This window comes from Oncorhynchus keta, chromosome 14 (assembly GCF_023373465.1).
Source record: "Oncorhynchus keta strain PuntledgeMale-10-30-2019 chromosome 14, Oket_V2, whole genome shotgun sequence".
Taxonomy (NCBI): Eukaryota; Metazoa; Chordata; class Actinopteri; order Salmoniformes; family Salmonidae; genus Oncorhynchus; species Oncorhynchus keta.
In genome coordinates, this window is record NC_068434.1 from 45228558 (window position 1) to 45251129 (window position 22572).

At 39.9% G+C, this 22572-nt stretch overlaps 1 protein-coding gene across 5 annotated transcripts in view; it reads left to right on the forward strand.

Moving 5' to 3' along the window:
• The window catches only part of LOC118393502 (syntaxin-binding protein 1), a 56121-nt gene extending 33977 nt beyond the window's left edge, over positions 1-22144 (forward strand). For 2 of the 5 annotated variants that reach the window (XM_035786225.1, XM_035786223.2), the window contains exons 14-19: positions 6402-6540; positions 6729-6838; positions 7204-7308; positions 8021-8106; positions 10092-10246; positions 19033-19193. In XM_035786225.1, the coding sequence (XP_035642118.1) occupies positions 6402-6540; positions 6729-6838; positions 7204-7308; positions 8021-8106; positions 10092-10246; positions 19033-19166 (729 nt within the window). In that variant the 3' untranslated portion in view covers positions 19167-19193. The other 3 variants (XM_035786224.1, XM_035786227.2, XM_035786226.2) reach the window with 3 other exon arrangements.
• The last annotated feature ends 428 nt before the right edge of the window (positions 22145-22572 follow it).

Genomic DNA, 22572 nt, shown 5'->3' on the forward strand with positions numbered 1-22572 from the left:
CAAAACATAGCATAACCAACAAACACCAAAACATAGCATAACCAACAAACACCAAAACATAGCATAACCAACAAACACCAAAACATAGCATAACCAACAAACACCAAAACATAGCATAACCAACAAACACCAAAACATAGCATAACCAACAAACACCAAAACATAGCCAAAACAACAAGACTTATACATTCCATTTCCGTTCTCTGCTCTTCATTTTTAATTACTTTAATAAAAAAAAATATAACTTTCATTATCATTATTTTTTTTAAATGTTCCTTACATAGACTATCAAAATAAAGAAAGTCACACACTCCATATATTAACTCCCAGTAATTTAATGGGAATTTACCAACATTTCGGCAGCACTGTGCCTTCCTCAGGGTAATGTCATGAATACTTGAACCAGGTTATGTAAACAAACAGTGCAATTAGTGCAACCAATGACAAGAGTGAGGGGTGTGTCATAATGATTAAGTTAATTAAAATGAATTAGTTAAACTGTTAAAAATGGCATATTATGGCATATTACATATATTACGCTATTGTTATCATATTAGAAACATAATTGAATATTGTACATCATATTAGCATCAAAATACATTATTGTTTAATTCAATTTCACATAATTGTTTCGTATTTCATTTCAGATTTGTTACATGTAATCGTTTGGTTCAACCTTAATGTATAATGAGCATCATCAATGGGGGAAAATAGTAGGTGTACGCTAATAAGCTGTAGAAAGAATATATACGTTTATAAGACTTGTTCATAAAAGAAAGAATTGTTCATGAGAAGGGCCTGAGATCAAAGTCAACATTCAGACCAATCAGGGGTCAATGTTTTTAGATAGGATATCCAGTAAGCCTCCCTTTGTAGTAGTCGGATCTCGATGTTACCTCCTCTCCTTGGTAGAGCAACATGCTCAATGCCTGTGTATCTGAGGGAGGAGATGGGATGGTTAGCTTCAACAAAGTGAGCTGCTACTGGATAGTCAATGTTCTTACACCTGATTGAGCTGCGGTATTCAGCTATGCGTTGTTTTAATTGTCTTTTCGTTTGTCCTACGTAGGCTTTTCCTAATGAACAGGTGATGAGATAGATTACTCCTTTGGTCTTGCATGAGATGACACCCCTAACAGGGAGTTTTCGACCTGTATGTGGGTGTCTGAGGAGAGACGTTTTTATAGTGCTATTGCACTGTGCGCATGAGCCACATTTGTAGTTCCCATTTGGGACAGGTGTCAAGAGTGTCTGAGTGGGCATGTCAGATCTCACCTAGCTGTCTCCAATATTGCGACCACGCTTATAGACCACCAGTGGGGGTTCCTTGAAGAGGTGTGCAATTTTTATGTCTGATTGCAGAATATGCCAGTGCTTTTTCAGGATTGCTTTCATTTTCTCCGAACCCTTGGTGTACTTAGTGCAAAAGACAGTTGCGTTGATTTTCTTCTTTGGTTGAGTTTTTAGTAATTCCTCTCATGGTTTTTGAGATATTTTCATCATTGCAGCATCAAGAGTTTTGTGCTTGTAGCCTCCCATTTTGAATGTATCTGTCTTTTTTTTAGCATTGCTGTCAAAATCTGTCTGGTGGCCACAGATTTGTTTAACCCTGCATAACTGGCTATATGGTAGACCCTTCTTGGGGGGAAGGGGATGCATACTATCCGCACACAGCAAGGTATTGCGTTCTGTGGGCTTTATGTGGAAGTCTGTGTGTAATGCATCACTTTGATAATCCATAAACCCAAGTAGTTTATTTTTCTCTCATCAGTCAGTGGTGAATTTGAGGTATTCAGACCTCTCGTTCAGTAGAGTTTGGAGTTAATTTAGTTCCTGGTGACTTCCTTCCCAGAGCACAAAAACATAATCTATGTATCTCTTCCCTCGGAGTATTTTAGAAAGTCAGGGGTGTTTCTCTGTTTTTTTTTATAAAGGAGTGCTTCCTCAAATTGTCCCACATACAGGTTTGCATAGTTGGGGGGAAAAGAGGGAACCCATGGCTACACCCCGAATTTGAAGGAAAAGTCTGACTCAAAGACAAAGTAATTATCGGATAATACCAGTTCAGTAAGTTGTAAGATGCAACCATTGGATGGAGCAAGGGTAGAGTCTCTCTGCTGAAGGAAGTGTTGCAGCACCTGCAAGCCTCCTGTGTTAGTTTACATGCCCTCCACATCAAAAGTGGCCAGCAGGGTGCCTTCTGGTATCCTTCCTAAGCCCTCTATCAATGAGATCATGTGACTAGTGTCTTTGGCATAAGATGGGAGATTCTCAACCATGGGTTTAATGTGGTAATCCACAAATGTAGAAATGTTGGATGTCACAGAGTAGATTGCTGCTACAATGGGTCTACCTGGAGGAGGAGACAATGGGTCTACCTGGAGGAGGAGACACTTGTTTGTGTAATTTAGCGACTGTATAGAAAGTTGGTATCTTGGGAAATTTCACACATAGAAACTCAACTAAAGTGGCTAGTGATACATTTTTACATTATTAAAGTGGCTAGAGTTGAGTTAGTATGTTGGCAGCAGCCACTCAATGTTAGTGGTGGCTGTTTAACAGCCTGATGGCCTGTTAAAGAAGCTATTTTTCAGTCTCTCGATCCCTGCTTTGATACACCTGTACTGACCTTGCCTTCTGGATGATAGCGGGGAGAACAGGCAGTGGCTCGGGTGGTTGTTGTCCTTGATGATCTTTATGGCCTTCCTGTGACATCAAGTGGTGTAGGTGCCCAGGAGGGTAGGTAATTTGCCCCCGGTGATGCGTTGTGCAGACCTCACTACCCTCTGGAGAGCCTTACGGTTGTGGGCGGAGCAGTTGCCGTACCAGGCGGTGATACAGCCCGACAGGATGCTCTCAGTCATAACACTGATTAATGAGTATGGAGATGTGAAGCAGGAGTCGTTACTGACCCAATTAGTGCAATGTTAATCTCTTAACCATTCTGCAATTATGCAAGCATGACATGCCATGCCCATTTATAAAATAGCAAATTATGTAGTGCTAAGCCTCTTAAATTATATGGTAGCTGCAGTTTACAGTGCCATATGAAGTCTTAGAGAAAACATTCATTTTAATCAGATGAATTCTAGCCAACCATGATAATGGAAAGTCCATCCACCTATCTATGTCTGCCCTAAGTACAGGTGCAAAGTTGCTGTTAGACAGGTTGTGAAGTTTATTCAACATTTTTATACGAAGATAAACAAAACCATTTTTTGTCCAATTGAATTGGAAGTCATTCAAATTGTTGTCACTCAAGCTCCCTAGTGTCATAGTTTCTGATTTATTAAAATATTTTGAAGCCAAAAAAAGATCTATACCTCTGAAGTCAATAAGAAATAAATAGCTAAATATAATCTGCATATAGAGATATAATGTGAGTTTTATTTTCCAATCTTGACACCTGTAAGACCTTCCTGGGTACGTATAGCCTCTGCCAGGGGCTCTAATACCAAGGAAAATAACAGAGATGACAGTGGGCAACCCTCACAAGTCCCTCTACTCAAATATAAAGTGGGTGGGGCAACTTGATCTGGTTATTGAAATTCTCTCCAACTTCAAAGCGGTGGAGTCCTTTAAATGGGCATCTCCATTCTACTCGGTCAAATGCTTTCTCGGCATCCAACGATAGAGACACTGCTCAATGTTTTGATTGCTCACAATGTTGTATCATGCTAATGACTGATATTTGTAATTGAATGTCTTTGCGTTATAAAACCAGTTTGGTCCGGCTTTATTCAAGTTTGTAGGAATCTTTCTAGTCCCCTGGCTAAGATCTTACTGTCTACACTAATAAGGGACACCAGCCTATAGTTAGAGCAGTCTTCATCAATATTAGCATGGCTTAAAGTGGGAGGGAGTTCGCCCCTGGCAAAGGAGTCTGTATACATTTTGAGAAGGGGTTCCGTTATGAAACCTTGACCATTCCGATAAAACTCTGGTCCCATCATGTCCTGGGGATTTCCCCATCTTTAAGGGTTTGAATCATCTCTTGTATTTCGTCTTTGGATATCTCCTTGCATAATAATTCTCTGTCTCCCACATGTATTGTTGGGAGAGACATAGTTTATCGAGAAAGTGTTGTACGTCTGCCAGATGATTGCTGGAGTCTGTAGTTTGATCCTTTTAATTGAAAGTATAGCGTCTGGTGAAGTTCTCTTCTTTGCCAGTCGACTTGTCTTGTTTTCCTGTTCCTATAGCCTGTGCCCAGACTGGGAAATGGATGCTTCTGCTTTGTCTGTAAACCGTTTGTTTAATGCTGATCTTGCAGCTTGTAATTCTTTAAAAGGGCTGTTTGGAGGAAGTCCTATACCTTTTCTGTACCTTTTTCATTTTTTTTTAAACTGATCCAATACTTTTGTACATTTGATAGGCAAATTAATTCCTTTCAAATGAATAGTAGTTATTTTTTTTAAATCACTCGTTGGGGTTTGCTGTTGTTCCAGGATTCGCAACATGCAATGAAAGAGCAATGAGAACCATCTGAGAATATTTCACGTTTGGACAACATTAAGATAAAGAAAAACATAAACACACCGTATACAGCCAACATTACATAACAAAATAAAAACATCTGACAAAGACTGAATCAGTACATTCTACTGATTGGTTAAGCCACAGGGGAGGTGGAGTCTTGAAAATGGACATCATTATTCTTCACCAAACCGTTCAATCCTCCCCATTTCTAACCTTAAATTATGTTCACTACGTATGAAACCATGCTTAAGGTAACCCATTGAAAAAGTGACAATATATTGACCGCATTTGGAGATACATTTAACGTTGTCTAGTCTCCTATGAGCATCTTCCATTGCGTTCATTAGTCCAAATAAACGTTTCGATTTTACCGTTAGCTACCCTGGTACGGTCTACCTTCCCAGAGGCCTTTTCCCAAATTGAATTAGGGCAATTAAAACGGCATTCATAGTTCGTTCAGTCAAAACCATTTTTTGTCCAAAACCATTTTTTGTCCAAAACCATTAGCTGACAAGTAATACTAATGATAAAGTAATAATAATAATAGTGGGCTGGGAAGGAGAAAAGAAAATGTATCAAACTTCCCTTAATTAACAAGCTCATTGTTTAATAAGAACAAAATAGACTTAAGAAAGCAGAGGGATTCGCTAATGACAGCTGGCTTCTTAATCAAATACCAGGGCAAATCCCATTCTGCTTCATATTATAGTCAGCAAAATCAAACAGAACCACCTCTCAATATTTGAATCCCAGTCTGAGAGCCAGGGCGAGGCTATAGTGGCACATTAATCTATCAATCTTGATTATTCGGGCCATATTATGATGGGCGTCTGACCAGCTCGAGTCATTTTCCCCAACTGAGCTCATAAGAACAACATAAGAAACATACGGCTAATAAATTGAATCCTTTATGACGAGGAAAAGAGAGGGATCTTTGGAATTTGGAATCCTTATGCTGAAAGTGGACAGGCACCCAGTCACCACATCAATGTGAAAATCCAAACAGAATAGACCCATACAAACCGCTACAGGTAGGTGCTCTCGAGCCACTGGTCAGCGGAGGCCCCTGCCCTCGACCAAAGGGATTTTCCAAGGACCCGGGAGAGACCCGACACGGCCGGCCGACCCGACTGGCATTTAGACGAGCGCACCTACAAACCCAACTCCAAAATTATAATTGAAAAAAACAATTACAAATAAATCCCGTCTATGATTAGTAAGATAATATTTTCATCAACACAAAGAATGTGTATGCAGTTAGCCTATATTGTCCCATTTGAATGACATGACACGTGACCAGTAATAGTCACCGTTAGGCTACCTCTGCCAATAATGAATATCCCGTTGAAGTCCATAGTCGTGCAGCATACTTAATAGGGACAAGAAGAGGGAACTTAACAAGAAACAAAATAATTCCTTCACGACATATCATGAGTCATGACTTCCATTTCCTTTAGTCTTTAGTGAGTTCTTTATATCCATTTGACTGTAGTGTCAGCGTGCAGGTGGTGGGTGGACCATTCTTGATACACATGGGAAACTGTTGAGTGTGAAACCCAGCAGCGTTGCACTTCTTGACACACTCAAACCGGTGCGCCTGGCATCTACTAGCATACCATGTTCAAAGGGACTTAAATATTTTGTTTTCCCATTCACCCTCTGAATGGCATACATGCACAATCCATTACTCAAATGTCTCAAGGCTTAACAATCCTTCTTTAACCTGTCTCCTTCCCTTCATCTACACTGATTGGAAGTGGATTCAACAAGTGACATCAATAAGGGATCATAGCTTTCACCTGGATTCACCTGGTCAGTCTATGTCATGGAAAGAGCAGGTGTTCCTAATGTTTTGTATATCTGTTAGATCTCTCATCCTCTAATCCACCTCGTGCCCCTCCAATTGTCTTGCCCTACCCCAGGATCTAGCGATGGGTACAGATGCAGAGGGGGAGAAGATCAAGGACCCCATGAGGGCCATCGTACCCATCCTGCTGGATAAAGATGTCACTGTCTTCGACAAGATCCGCATAATCCTGCTGTACATCTTCATGAAGAACGGTGAGAGAGAAATCTATTTCCTGTGTGTCTGTATTTTACAATGTACATGACTCCACTTCTCTGTTACCATTACAATTGAGTGGGTGTGTGAATGTTTCTGCATGTCTGTGCATGTTTTCACGCATGTGTGTGTTTTTCTGGGCATGTGCATGTGTCCATGTCTGTGTTTGTGCATGCGTGTGTGTCAGGTGTTTCGGAGGAGAACCTCTGTAAGCTCCTCCAGCATGCTAACATCCCTCCTGAGGACAGTGACATCATCGCCAACATGGCCCATATGGGCATGCCCATAATCTTAGAGGTGAGATCCTATAGTACCATACTTTAGTAACACCAGGACATATATTCATTAGGCACTGAACAGAAGAAAATGGACTGAAACAGGGAGGAACTACTAGCTAACTTGTCCAACAAGCAACTCTTGTTTTCGTTTTCCGTTGTAAAATGTTTTGTTATGTTTTTCTACAGTGTGCCCCAATGAATATGACCCATGAACCATTGTGGAACTATCTCACAACTCTCTCACACACTAGTAAATCATTTTGATGTGGATTGGGGATCCATTTTTGGGATAATGGCATAAATATGATATCTGCAGTGTTTATATGCTATCTGGGTCCAACTGAATAGTGTTTCAGTGAGTCAATCATCTACTGAACTTCCTAGGGGAACCCGACCCGCAAAGTGAAAAAGACTGACCGGAAGGAGCGAGTGAGTGAGCAGACCTACCAGCTCTCCCGATGGACCCCTCTCATCAAGGACATCATGGAGGCAAGTCCAGCCTGCTGTTGTTGTCACGAGAATTTGTATCCCAATGGTTTTTCTCAACTATCACTATAGCTTTGACCAATTCCCAGAGGTTGTAAGGCCCTGGTTAATGAAGAATTAGACAAAGTCCCAGTCTGCAATAGATCAATACTTTATTCAGAGAGCGGTCTGACTTCAAAAAGAGAACAATCTTTTTATCACACGCACACACACACACACACACACACACACACACACACACACACACACACACACACACACACACACACACACACACACACACACACACACACACACACACACACACACACACACACACTGGTTTCAGAGTTATCACAAGTCGACAGTTCAGTTGGCCTTGAATGTCTCAACTATACCCAGCTCATATTGCGAAATAGCAACACATTGGCCTAGTCACACACATGATTGAATTGTGACTCTAACACATTTCATACAATTAAATGGTTTCAGGGTAGAATACTTTAGTCATAATCTTAAACATACAAATGATTCTATAAGTTGTAGACTGTTATATACATGATCAATTTGTTAGTAGGGTCTAACATACATTAATTTAGTGTGGGTTAAGACTGGCATGGAAGAAATGGTCTCTCACTTTTAGGGTTGAGCCAGGGTATGGACATAAAGCTAGGGTTAGGGTTTGGGTTGAGCCGGGGTATGGTTAGTCCACTGACCTAATTATGTCTCTCTACAGGATGCCATTGAGGACAAACTGGATCCAAAGCAGTACCCCTACATCTCCCAACGCACTGCATCCACCCACAGCAGCGCTCCATCAAGGTATACAGATAAACCCTATTAATTGTACATCACCTCTGTGCTCTGTACCTTCTGAGATTCCAATTACTTAATGACATTTTTCGTTTTAGGTCTTAGTGGAACAGCCCTCAATATTTCCCAACACTTTGATTTGATAGTTTTTATGCTGAACCTAAATATAAACGCAACATGTCTAAAGTGTTGGTCCCTTGTTTCATGAGCTGAAATAGAAGATCCCAGAAATGTTCCATACTCACAAAAAAATGTATTTCTCTCAAACTTTGTGTACAAATGTTTTTTAAATGCTTGTTAGTGAGCATTTCTCATTTGCCAAGATAATCCATCCATCTGACAGGTCTGGCATATCAAGAAGCTGATTAAACAGCATGATGATTACACAGGTGCACCTTGTCTTGGGAACAATAAACGACCACTCTAAAATGTTCAGTTTTTTCAGGGAGTCAAGTTGAGGGAGCACGCAATTGGCATGCTAACTGCATGAATGTCCACCAGAGCTGTTGCCAGATCATTTAATGTTAATTTCTCTACCCATAAGCCACCTCGAACATTGCTTTAGATAATTTGACAGTACGTCTAACTGAGCTCACAACTGCATACCACGTGAATGGTTGTGCTGCATGAGGAAAAGGGTAGTCACACCAGATACTGACTGGTTTTCTGATCCACGCCACTACTTAGGGGGGGGGGTAAATATATTTCTCCCATGGGCAAAGAAATTCAAATGGGGTGATGATATGAATTAACAGTCATTTTTATCCGAATGTGCAAATTGTCATAACAGATCCTCAAGGTAGATGGATGATTTAAAAAATGTTATTGGACCATAAATAGATATGGCTCTTCAACCTACAGGGTATTGGGGAAAGTATTCAGACCCCTTGACATTTAGGTTACAGCCTTATTCTAAAATGGATTAAAAACAAAGTGTCCTCGTCAATCTACACACAATACCCCAAAATGACAAAACCAAAACAAGATTTTAGATTTTTTTGCAACTGAAAGATCACATTTTATATAGTATATATAAATATAAAGTATATAAATATACTTACTGTTCAAAAGTTTGGGGTCACTTAGAAATGTCCTTGTTTTTGAAAGAAAAGCATAATTCTTCCATTAAAATAACATAACATTGATCAGAAATACAGTGTAGACATTGTTAATGTTGTAAATGACTATTGTAGCTGGAAACGGCTGATGTTTTATAGAATATCTACATAGGCCCATTATCAGTAACCATCACTCCTAATTGAACATTATAAAAGCCTTTTGCAATTATGTTAGCACAGCTGAAAACCTTTGTGCTTATTAAAGAAGCAATAAAACTAGCCTTCTTTAAACTAGTTGAGTGTCTGGAGCAGCAGCATTTGTGGGTTCGATTACAGGCTCAAAATGGCCAGAAACAAAGAACTTTCTTCTGAAACTCGTCAGTCTATTCTTGTTCTGAGAAATGAAGCCTATTCCTTGCGAGAAATTGCCAAGAAACTGAAGATCTCGTGCAACGCAGTGTACTACTCCCTTCAAAGAACAGCGCAAACTGTCTCTAACCAGAATAGAAAGAGGAGTGGGAGGCCCCGCTGCACAACTGAGCAAGAGGACAAGTACATTAGAGTGTCTAGTTTGAAAAACGGACGCCTCAGAAGTCCTCAACCGGCAGCTTCATTAAATAGTACACGCAAAACACCAGTCTCAACGTCAACAGTGAAGAGGCGACTCCAGGATGCTGGCCTTCTCGGCAGAGTTGCAAAGAAAAAGCCACATCTCAGACTGGCCAATAAAAAGAAAAGATTAAGATGAGCAAAAGAACACAGACACTGGACAGAGGAACTTTGGTCCATCCACAGATGTTCACCAAACTGTCAGTAGACTATTATCAACATCTCATCAGCTTTTCTTTAGCCTTTCAGTAGCATCTCAACAGTATGTCTCATCATAAATGGACTATCCAAATAAAGTTACTTGAATATCTTCCCCTCTCATTTCAGTGCCCGGTACGGTAACTGGCATAAGAACAAGGGCCCCACAGAGATGAAGACAGGTCCCCGAGTCATCATCTTCATCATCGGAGGCATGACCTTCAGCGAGATGCGCTGCGTCTACGAGGTCACACAAGCCAATGGAAAATGGGAAGCAATCATTGGTGAGTTGGCAGCATATGTAGGGTTACATGTTTTACTGTTTTGAGTCCTGTTTTTCTTTATCTAACATGGGAATATAAACTGTGAATAAATACATAGGCCTAGGCAATATCCATGGGCTGGTTGCACTAGTTGGATGTATTCCTGGTCATCAATTAAAATATCCAACTGTATTTGTCACATGCTTTGTAAACAACAGTAAATAACGAATAACAATAACGAGTAAAATTAACATGGCTATATACAGGGAATACTGTATCAAGTCAATGTGCAGAGGTACGAGGCTATTTAGGTAGCTATGTACATTTGAAGTCGGAAGTTTACATACACCTTAGCCAAATACATTTAAACTCAGTTTTTCACAATTCCTGACATTGAATCCTAGTAAAATGTCCCTGTCTTAGGATCATCACTTTATCTTAAGAATGTGAAATGGCAGAATAATAGTAGAGAGTGATTTTATTCCAGCTTTTATTTCTTTCATCACATTCCCAGTGGGTCAGAAGTTTACATATACTCAATTAGTATTTGGCAGCATTGCCTTTAAATTGTTTAACTTGGGTCAACCGTTTCGGGTAGCCTTCCACAAGCTTCCCACAGTAAGTTGGTGAATTTTGGCCCATTCCTCCTGACAGAGCTGGTGTAACTGAGTCAGGTTTGAAGACCTCCTTGCTCGCACACACTTTTTCAGTTCTGCTAACAAATTTTCTATGGGATCGAGGTCAGGGCTTTGTGATGGCCACTCCAATACCTTGACTTTGTTGTCCTTAAGCCATTTTGCCACAACTTTGGAAGTATGCTTGTGGTCATTGTCCATTTGGAAGACCCATTTGCAACCAAACTTTAACTGATGTCTTGAGATGTTGCTTCAATATATCCACATAATGTTCTTATGCTTGCAAGCCTCCCCCTTTTCCCTCCAAACATAACAATGGTCGTTATGGCCATAAAGTTCTATTTGTGTTTCAGCAGACCAGAGGACATTTCTCCAGAAAGTATAATCTTTGTCCCCATGTGCAGTTGCAAACCGTAGTCTTGAAACCGAAGAACTTGAAACTCTCGACCCGCTTCATTACAGACCCATCGATATAGATGGGGGCGTGCTCGCCCCTCCATTTCCTGTAGTCCGCGATCAGCTCCTTTGTCTCTGACATTGAGGAGAGCACGTCGTGTCACAGCAAACTTGATGATGGTGTTGGAATCGTGCGCAGCCACACAGTTGTGGGTGAACAGTGAGTACATGAGAGGACTCAGCACACACCCCTGAGGGGCCCCCTTGTTGATGGTCAGTGTGGCGTATGTGTTGTTGCCTACCCTCAACACCTGGGGGCAGCCCATCAGGAAGTCCAGGATCCAGTTACAGAGGAAGATGTCCTGTCCCAGTGTCCTGAGCTTGGTGATGAGCTTGATGTTGATCTTGAGCTGTAGTCAATGAGCAGCATTCTCACTTAGGTATTCCTTTTGTCCAGGTGGGTGAGGGCAGTGTGGAGTGCAATAGAGATTGCATAATCTGTGGATCTTTTGGGGCGGTATGCGAATTGGGTGTCTGGAATGGTGGTGTTGATGTGAGCCATGACCAGCCTTTCAAATAATTTCATGGCTATAGATGTGAGTGCTACGGGGCGCTAGTCATTTAGGCAGCTTAAGTTGGTATTACAGACCTGGTCATGGATGGGTTGAAAATGTCAATGAAGACACTTGCCAGCTGGTTAGTGTGTGCTCTGAGTACGTGTCCTGGTATTCCGTCTGGCCATGCGGCCTTTGCGACCTGTTAACCTTACTCACATCTGCTACGGAGAGTGGGATCACAGTCATCCGGAACAGCTGGGGGTCTCATGTAGGGCATGGCGGTCACAAACTTTCGTCAGACGGTGATTGTCAAGCAAATAACTGTCGATCTCACGGTAATTGACCGTTTATTAACATAAACACATTTATTATCTCCTGGTTTCCAGACATAGCCTACAAGCCACTGATGCAGACCTTTGGAACATTACATTTTTAAAAGTCTAACAAATCCATGTAATTAAGCCTACACCTTCACAATAAATCCATTATTTATTTTAGACAGGTCAAAAGAAGTATGATATGAATAAAATGTAGTCTATTTCAGAAGAACAGAATAGCAGACTCTGAGTTGTCCTTATGTAGAGGGGCTATCACTCTTTCACACTGTGGTAAATGAAGCATGCTGTCATTCAGTGATATTTATTCCCATAGTAATTCGTTATGGATCCATTAGTATATTTAAAGTCCCTAAACTTGGCAAGAGTCTATTGTCCTGCTGATACTTGACAAACATCTGCATTTTGAGAGAGTATTTTTATCACTATTTTATTAACAAAAGCATAAAGATGTTGATGAAGATATTCTGTACAGTATATGCTTTACCCAACATTATGCGTTGCATGTTTGTAGTTAGAAATGTAAAACTTTAGAGTACTTAATACATTGCAAGTTGGGGAGATTTTTTTTCACACCTAGCCCGAACTATCCTCTTGTAAAGGTTGAAGAGTCTATTGTCCTGCAAACAACCCATCATGGAAACATTGTTTGCACTCATAGGTTTTAGATCTGCAGAAGGTTATAATAATCCATTTCTTCTGGGAATGTTTAAAAGCCCAAAAGTTATGGGTGGAGTTAGAATTTTGGCTGTAAGAAGTATTAAAATCAACCAATGTCGGCCTTTAAATGCTTTATTATCCCATTTTGGTCTACAAGTTCCTTACTTTTCCCCCCTTCCTCATAAAGGTTCCAATTGATAAAGTCACTTCTCATTTCTGCCCTCCGAATTCATATTCATTATATAAATAGGCCCTTTTAATTTTGTCTGGCTTGCCATTCCAAATAAAATTGAATATTTTTTGCTCATATAATTTAAACAGGTCGCTAGGTGTAGTCAAAACCATAATTTAACCTTTATTTAACTAGGCAAGTCAGTTAATTAAGAACAAATTCTTATTTACAATGACGGCGTACACCGGCCAAACCCAGACATTGCTGGGCCAATTGTGCGCCGCCCTATGGGACTCCCAATCACGGCTAGTTGTGCCTGGAATCGAACCAGGGTGTCTGTAGTGACGCCTCAAGCACGGGTGCCCATAAGCAAATAGTTAAACTGTGATATGACTAAAGAGTTAATCAGGGTGATTTTTCCACAAATAGACAGGTATTTTCATCAAGGACACATTGTTTGCAGAGTCCACAAACAAGAGGTGGAGTTCCAGAGCTCGCAGGTGTGCCTGGAATGGATTGTGACTTCATCTCGTTCCTCGCCCCCTTCTTTATTTGAGTAAATGCCGCAAATGCCACCTGACTCCCCACCAATGACATGAATCTCCATCCATACTACCTGCCTCTGGACCAATGCATCAGCTGATTTCATTTTACAATCACAGCTAGCTAAAGCGATTTAATTAATGGTTTCAGTAAGGAAAATATGGTGCTGTACAAAATAATCCTAACATTTCCAAATAAAAATCTGATTGATTTATCAAGACCAGTCCCCATGCTCTGTCATTCAGTAGAAGTAATAATAATTGTTGGATAACAGATCGGCTCTTGGAACTGATTAAGAGAGCGGCTTCTATCTTCAATATAATCATTAATTCAGAAGGTTAAACCCAAAGGTTTCAGGCCTGCAGTAGGTTATAATAAACTGAAAATTGTGTGTCAATTCATAAACCATGTGCCATGGAATCGGTATATCGAAAATTTCTTCCCAACTATTTTGCAGTCTACATCCGTTAAATGAAACTGGTATATATTTTTTTTATCTATCACAATTTTCTTTAACCAAGACATGTTCCATACTTTTTCCCTTTTCCACATGGTAATGGTTCTAATTTTTTTTATTATTTATTTTTATTAATTAGTATATTTGAGTTTAACCACAATATTTGTTGTATTATTTGTTCTGTCTTTTCTGGTGGATTAAACTGAAATTGCAACTAACTTTCTGTGGCTTGTTTAAAAAATAACGATATTTTTGAGATGATTTTGTTTTCAAATAACCTGAAGTGAGCAGTTGTAATCTGAATAAAGGGGAAAAGGCCATTCTTGAACATGGGGTGAGGCATTCTTACTAATTTGTAAGTAAAGCCAGTTTGTTATTTAAAATTATTTATTTCTGTTTTTAGAGGGAGAGAAACAAAAAGCCCACTGTGTCTTTTTTTCGAAAATCATCAGTCCACATGTAAAAGTGTAATTCCCACATTTTGTACCCAAGTTCTCTCTTAACTCCAGCACCACCGACAGTTTTTTGTTGTTGCCTGATGTAGGAGACTCTGACTGAAAACACCCCCATTAAAGTCCATTTGTGCTACAATTTAGACTACCGATATCAGCGTTCTAACTCCCCCTTGTGATAGTGTGGTGCAATGACAGAATGCCACCATCTACCAATAACGGTCATGGCATAAGCTCAAAACGTGAGTAAAACATTTAAACATGTTTACCCTCACCACGCTGCCGGCCCAGATGTCATCCCTAGCCGCGTCCTCAGAGCATGCGTAGACCAGCTGGCTGGTGTGTTTACAGACATATTCAATCAATCCCTATCCCAGTCTGCTGTTCCCACATGCTTCAAGAGGTTCACCATTGTTCCTGTTCCCAAGGTAACTGAGCTAAACGACTATCTCCCCATAGCACTCACTTACCGCCCCAATAGGTCCACAGATGACGCAATCACACTGCACACTGCCCTAACCCATCTGGACAAGAGGAATAGCTATGTAAGAATGCTGTTCATCAATTGCAGCTCAGCATGTAACACCATAGTACCCTCCAAACTCGTCATTAAGCTCGAGACCCTGGGTCTCGACCCCGCCCTGTGCAACTGGGTCCTGGACTTCCTGACGGGCCACCCCCAAGTGGTAAGTGTAGGAAACAACATCTCCACCCCGCTAATCCTCAACACTGGGGCCCCACAAGGGTGCGTTCTCAGCCCTCTCCTGTACTCCCTGTTCACCCATGACTGCGTGCATCGAAGCTGGGACCGAGAGACTGAAAAACAGCTTCTATCTCAAGGCCATCAGACTGTTAAACAGCCATCACTAACATTGAGTGGCTGCTGCCAACATACTGACTCAAATCTCTAGCCACTTTAATAATAAAAAATGTAATGTAATAAACGTATCACTAGTCACTTTAACCTGTTGCGACGAGCCATCCCGGATCCGGGATCGTGAATACAGCCTCAAGCTCATTACCATAACGCAACGTTAACTATTCATGAAAATCGCAAATTAAATGAAATCAATAAGCTCAGATTTTTGTTAACAACACTGTCATCTCAGATTTTCAAAATATGCTTCTCAACCATTGCAAAACAAGCATTTGTGTAACACTATTGATAGCTAGCGTAGCATTTAGCGTAGCATTTAGCATTAGCATTCAGCAGGCAACATTTTCACAAAAACCAGAAAAACATTCAAATAAAATCATTTACCTTTGAAGAACTTCAGATGTTTTCAATGAGACTCTCAGTTAGATAGCAAATGTTCAGTTTTTACAAAAAGATTATTTGTTTAGGACAAATCGCTCCGTTTTCTGTGTCACGTTTAGCTACGAAAGAAACCTGTATCCAGGATTGTGTAAATCTATCCGCAAGCTCATTAGCATAACGCAACGTTAACATTCATGAAAATCGCAAATTAAATGAAATAAATCTATTTGCTCTCAAGCTTAGCCTTTTGTTAACAACACTGTCATCTCAGATTTTCAAAAATATGCTTCTCAACCATTGCAAAACAAGCATTTGTGTAACACTATTGATAGCCTAGCATAGTATTATGCTTGACATGCCTGACATTCAGCAAGCAACATTTTCACAAAAACCAGAAAAACATTCAAATAAAATCATTTACCTTTGAAGAACTTCAGATGTTTTCAATGAGGAGACTCTCAGTTAGATTGCTAATGTTCAGTTTTTACAAAGATATTATTTGTGTGGACAAATCGCTCCGTTTTCTCCATCACGTTTGGGTAAGAAAAAAACGAAAATTAAGTCATTAAAACGCAAACTTTTTTCCAAATTAACTCCATAATATCGACAGAAACATGGCAAACCGATGTTTAGAATCAATCCTCAAGGTGTTTTTCACATATCTATCGACGATAAATCCATTGTGGCAGTTGACTTTCTCTTCTGAAGAAATGGAACGCAAATGGACCTAGAAATTACGCAATAATTTCGACACGGGCCACCGGGCGGACCCTTGGTAAATCAGGTCGCCAGGTCGCAATTGTAAATGAGAACTTGTCCTCAACTTGCCTACCTGGTTAAATAAAGGTGAAATAAAAAATAAAAAAATGTAGTCTCTTATGGTCAATCTTCCAATGATATGCCTACAAATACGTCACAATGCTGCAGACATCTTGGACGAACGGCAGAGAGCATAAGCTCGTTCACGGGACATTCACAGTCATATAAGGAGACGATAGAAAAACAGAGCTTAAAAAATTCTGCTCATTTCCTGTTTGAGTTTCCTCTCCTCTTGAGTTCCGTGGCACTCACAGATAATATCTTTGCAGTTTTGAAAACGTCAGTGTTTTCTTTCCAAAGCTGCCAATTATATGCATAGTCGAGCATCTTTTCGTGACAAAATATTGAGCTTAAAACAGGCACGTTTTTTTATCCAATAATGACATAGCGCCCCCATAGGTTGAAGAGGTTAAACAATGCCACTTTATACTGTATAATGTTTACATACCCTACATTACTCATCTCATATGTATATACCTTTATTCCATCTACTGCATCCTGCCTATGCCGCACAGCCATCGCTCATCCATATATTTATATGTACATATTTTTATTAATTCCTTTACACTTGTGTGTATAAGGTAGTTGTTGTGAAATTGTTAGATTACTTGTTAGATATTACTGCACGGTCGGAACTAGAAGCACAAGCATTTCGCTACACTTGAATTAACATCTGCTAACCATGTGTATGTGACCAATAAAATGTGATTTGTGTGGCCGTAAAGCACCCTAAAACAATCCATGCCTTTTGCGGCCATTGGCCATTGTGGCCTTCTCCCTGAGTGCTGAGCGCTCCGAATCACCTCTCACTCACATGGCTCTCCATCACAGACACATCGGGGACGCAACTGCGCATGTTTTTATCCAATTCCGAGGTCATAGTGAAGATATTGGAAGAACTGTCCATATTTAGTTTTTGTCAGCCAACAAGATGAATAGGCCTCACGAACAGCAAAAGCACTAGCCTATGTCAATACTATCCCCCCTAGTCTGGAACAGTTGTGGGGTGCAGTAAGGTTCCAAATGAATACAATCACTAGCATCAAAACATTTTTTTGTAAATAAAATGTAACTGACACAACTGATCAGAACATTTAGCTTAAAATGTTGAATAACTATTAGGTATTTCTCACATTATAAATTCAGCAATGCGCATATAGCAGTGAGGATGTTCCATTAGTGGAAAAACACCATTATCAATGCGATTATGTATGTAATGTTTTTATGATAAAGTTGCATTTTTATGGTGAAAATGATCTTCCCCAAACTTGAAACTCACACGCTGCTTATGTATACCAGTTAGGCTCTAAACCCCTTGTAAAGCATATCAATGTGCTTCATTTTAAGAAGTTATTTGGCCACTTTAGTTGTGGTACAAACCTCATCAAAACATATAGGCCTATGGGCTCGGCTACATGAGGTGTGACTATGATTCGAAAAAGTAGCACTAAAAGAAGGCAGTTTCTTATGCTTGGCATCATTCACATGTGATATTATATAATTCACAAGTGATAGGCCAACATTGTCACCCATCAGACTATTCTTTATTTAATCTTTACATATTCTAAATAATATTTGTGTGAAATTTGTTTTGATTTAGAATGGACCGTTCATGCACCTGTCTCGAACAGGGGCAGTGGGAGACAATTTGCACTTAAATATCTCTCGCAATTTCATAGCCTATAGAAATGTTGCTCAACATGAGCTCATGGGCTCCCATGACGTCACTGATGCACTTATTAATGACTGATGTGGTAAACTCCTACATGTTACCAGAGGAGTCCCGGAATATATTCAAGTCTGTGCTATCGAAACTTAGCATTTTTTTCATCGTACCACTTTGGAATTGAGCGAGTCACTGGTACCTCCTGTTTGAGTTTTTGCTTGTTAACAGGAGGTGGTTATGGTCTGATTTACCAAAGGGATGGCGAGGGAGGAAGCCTAGCTAACGTTAGCCACCTAGCTAACATTAGCTACAACAAATTGGTACCCGTAACATATCATAGAATTTGTATGATAGCGCCCTTTGACTTGATCTACATATCTTGAATCCTCCTATCTCTACTTAGGAACTGTGGAAATCATTAGAATATACAGTTGATATCCTATATTGCTTTTCCGCTGTGTCTGACTCAGCTGTTGCTGCTGCTACTGGGTGGAATCGGCTTAGTGTGTTAATGGGCTCAGATCAGATGGTGTTTCTGAGAATGCATCAGATAGAGGATGTGTGTGTTGTGACAGCAGGGAAGGGATACCAACAGTGGCAGGGACAGGACACAGTTACTCTACGAAGGTACTGAATTACATTGATCTGCAGATGAGTTATCTATCAAATGCCAAGTCTAGGTCAAGTTAAATGACTTATCTGCATCCTAAATGGCAGCCTATTCCCTATATAGTGTGTTATTTTAGGGTGCCATTTCGGACAGGAAAACCAAGTTTAATTCATCTGGAGAATGTCCTTTCACACATGTTAACTGCTTTTACATTCATTTTTTTGCCACTAATATTTCTCTTTTTCAGGGGACCTTACCATTTTGCATCAGATCAAGTGCGACAACTCCATCTCCACTTACAGTTCATGGCAACGCAGTCATGTTAGAATAATGTTATCAGTCAGAAGACAATGGAGATTTTACACAAAACCAGAGAATTAGATTAGGGTGCAATGTGAAAGCCTTTGTCCCTCCTTAGGTTCCACCCACACACTCACTCCCACCAAATACCTAAAGGAGCTGCAGCACCCGGACTTCCTGGACCCCAACGCCGCCCCTGAGGAACCAGAGCCTGCCCCTGCAGAATGAGAACACACACTGAGAAGTAAAGATAGTTGTTGTGATGTGAAGCCACCTTTTCTGATCTCCTTCAGCCTCACCCCACTTCCCCTCCTCTGGCCCTGGGCCCGGGTTCCCGATAGCAATGGAACTTAGGCTTTCAAGTGTTTTAAAGATGCATCGTTCTTACAACACCCGAAGACGTAACATGCATTTCCCAAAACACTACGCAGAAAGAACGTTGGCTAAGTGTGTCGTTGGAGCATGTGTCAATACTGATAGGTTCGAAAGAAAGGCCCAGCTGCACTCGGATCAGCTTTCTCCATTGAAATCTTACCTTAACATTATAATTATTCCACAATACTGCCAACGGATCAGGTCCTAGAGAGATATTATCACCTTATGGCTGCAAATATTGAGGCGGCTTATTCTAATGCTTACCTTGGAGCCTAATAATGCATTAAATCACAAATCTGGCACATCAACGCGCACATATTGTTACACATCATGAAATATATTAAAGCAAAAAAATTTCAGACAGTTTAGCCTACAATTAGCAAAATAGAACTCAATTGACTAAACATTTAAATTAATTTCAATATGATTGAAATACTGTATATGCAGAGGCCTTTGTAGCCTACTGTATTTATTTTTTGAAGCAGTCATCTCGGTTTTCTGTTATCCTACACAGACATTGCCGACTTTGTATTTGTTGTCAACTTCGATCCGAAGTTATGGGGGTCATAGATCTTGATTCTATGTTTAGTGGAGATCGTCTGTGTATAAAGTGACACGGAAGGGCAAAAAAAGCATCAAACGACGCACTTAGCTGTTTTGAGGCAGTCGGAAAATAACGAGAGTTTTCAAGTGCAACTTTACTAACGCTTGGAGATTTAACGGTGCCCCTACAAAGGTTCTTACGATGAATTTAGCCTTAAGATGCTTTCGGGAAACCGTGCCAAAGACTGGCCCCTGTTGTGCATCCCAAATGGCACCCTGTTTCCGTTACATTGCACTACTTTTGACTAGGGCCCATAGGAATGCACATTCTGATTCTACTGTTTGTGATCTATACCTTTATTGATTGTTTGTTCTCACCTCTATTCTTTGTCTGTATGTGTGTTCTTGGTTAGTGGTGCTGTCGTCTATTCAGTTTATCTTGTCTATGCTCTCTGTATCTGTCCTTTGGAGATTTGTCCTTGTGGTGTGCTGTATGCAGACAGTTGTCAATAGCTCCCGTTTGTGTATTAACAATCAACAAGGCAATATGTCGGTATTGTATTTAGCAATGTAATATTTTTTGCAACGTTTTTTTAAATGTAAGCTTCTTTGCCCCTGTATTTTTTTGTCGTTTGGCTGAAAATGTTTTAGAGAAGCATATAAAAGCTGAACCCATGCATTTATATGTGATTTCTGCTGTCTGTGTATTTCTCTCAATGTCATTCCAATTTGGAACTGTACTGTACTATAATTAACAGACGAGCCTAGTTCAAACTGAGAAAATATGTGTAGTTCTCTCTCTCTCTCTGCTGCAGGATCAACCAATATCTTCACCCCTACACGCCTTCTTCAAGCCCTCAAAGACATGGATAAGCAACAAGATGTTTGAGCTGAACAGCTCCCTGGCTGCAGTTGTCCCTCTCCTAACTTCCAAACTCTCCCAACTGGCATACATGAATAGTCAGGACCCAAGACATAACAAGCCCTTCTACTCTACACATAAGACTGAAGAAAACAAATGGCAGCATCTATTTCTAGCATATCCAAGTCATGTATTCAGATATCATGTTTCAATAGAATTACATAAGATCCCTCAAAACCAGAGCACCAAGAACCAAAATGTTTTAACTACTGTACACACACCCTTAATGATTGGATGGAAGAGTAGAGATTGTGTACGCTGGATAACTGGTGATACTATGAGCAGTAGATGTAAACTGCCATCTCAGGATGCTGTAGTTGCACTTCCTTAAAAGGGAAGCCAGTCATAGAGTAGATTAGAGTAGTGTAGTTGGAAAATTGAGGAATTATTTAGGCTGGTGTTTGGTGTAGAGTGCTCATCATATTTCAGATAGGAGTAGAAAGGCACCAAATGTGAGGATAGTGGGATGGGATCTATGTATAACATTCCCCCCTCAAAAATATTTGCAAGATTCCTGTGTTTCTAAGACTGTCTGTTTTTAGTGTCATTTTAGTGTCATCTTTTGTCTCATTGCTTGTAAACATTTCCGGAACACTGAGCAAAAAGACTGATTTTACGTTCCGTATTTTGAAAAACAATTTTAGAATTTGGAAACTTCAACCACCATTTTAAAATAAGAAACATCTTCCGTCTCATGCAATCAGTAGTTAGTAGAATATATGCCGTGCTGTATCAATGTTTTGACGGTGATTAACCTGACTTTGGACATGCCAATGTGAAGCCACTCTGTACTCGTGGTCATTTTAGTTGTAGTAAACAGTATAGTAGGTGGACAGTGATCAACCATTGGAGGGTTCTTCCTCTATTAGGTTAGTTGTCTGTCTCTGTTCATTAACATTATGTCACTATGTTGACTTGATTTGTTATTTCCTCTCCCTGTAGAAGTTATGGTCATTTTCATTCCACTTTCCAGTGTTGACACTGTCATGATGCAAAAAAATGTGTTGTCATTGCAGCTGTTGTCGTTGTATAGTGATTTGTTAGCTTTCTATTAGAGTGATCTATTATTTATTAAGAGATATTAGTTCCTGTAATACCAGTATAACTTATCAGAATTTGATGCTTGGAAGTGAGTTATCACAAACTGTACTCTTTCTGCAAATATCATGTACAAAAGCTCCAATAAAGGCTTCAAATAAAAGTTGGTTTTGTACTGTTACATTACTACATGACTATTGAAATACATATAGTGCATTAGGAGCGTATTCAGACCCCTTGACGTTTTCCAAATTTTGTTACGTTACAGCCTTATTCTAAAATATATATATTTTTTTACGATTCTCATCTACACACACAATACCCCATAATTCCAACAAACTTCTAAAGCTTTTGAGTATTGTGGGGGTTACTTCAATAAATGAAAAAATGATTTGAATGGTAGGACTAAATGAATACTATGTTTTGTGGGTGGGACTAATAACAAGATAACAAATGTAAAATATACTGTGTCTGTAAAATGTATATAGGTTCAGAACTTTTGTGAAATAGCACAGTTAAAAAATATGTGGATGGAACTGGATGGATGGACATCAGAAATAGAGGAATGCCAGGACAAAAAAACAAAAACAAAAACGCAACTATTGTAAA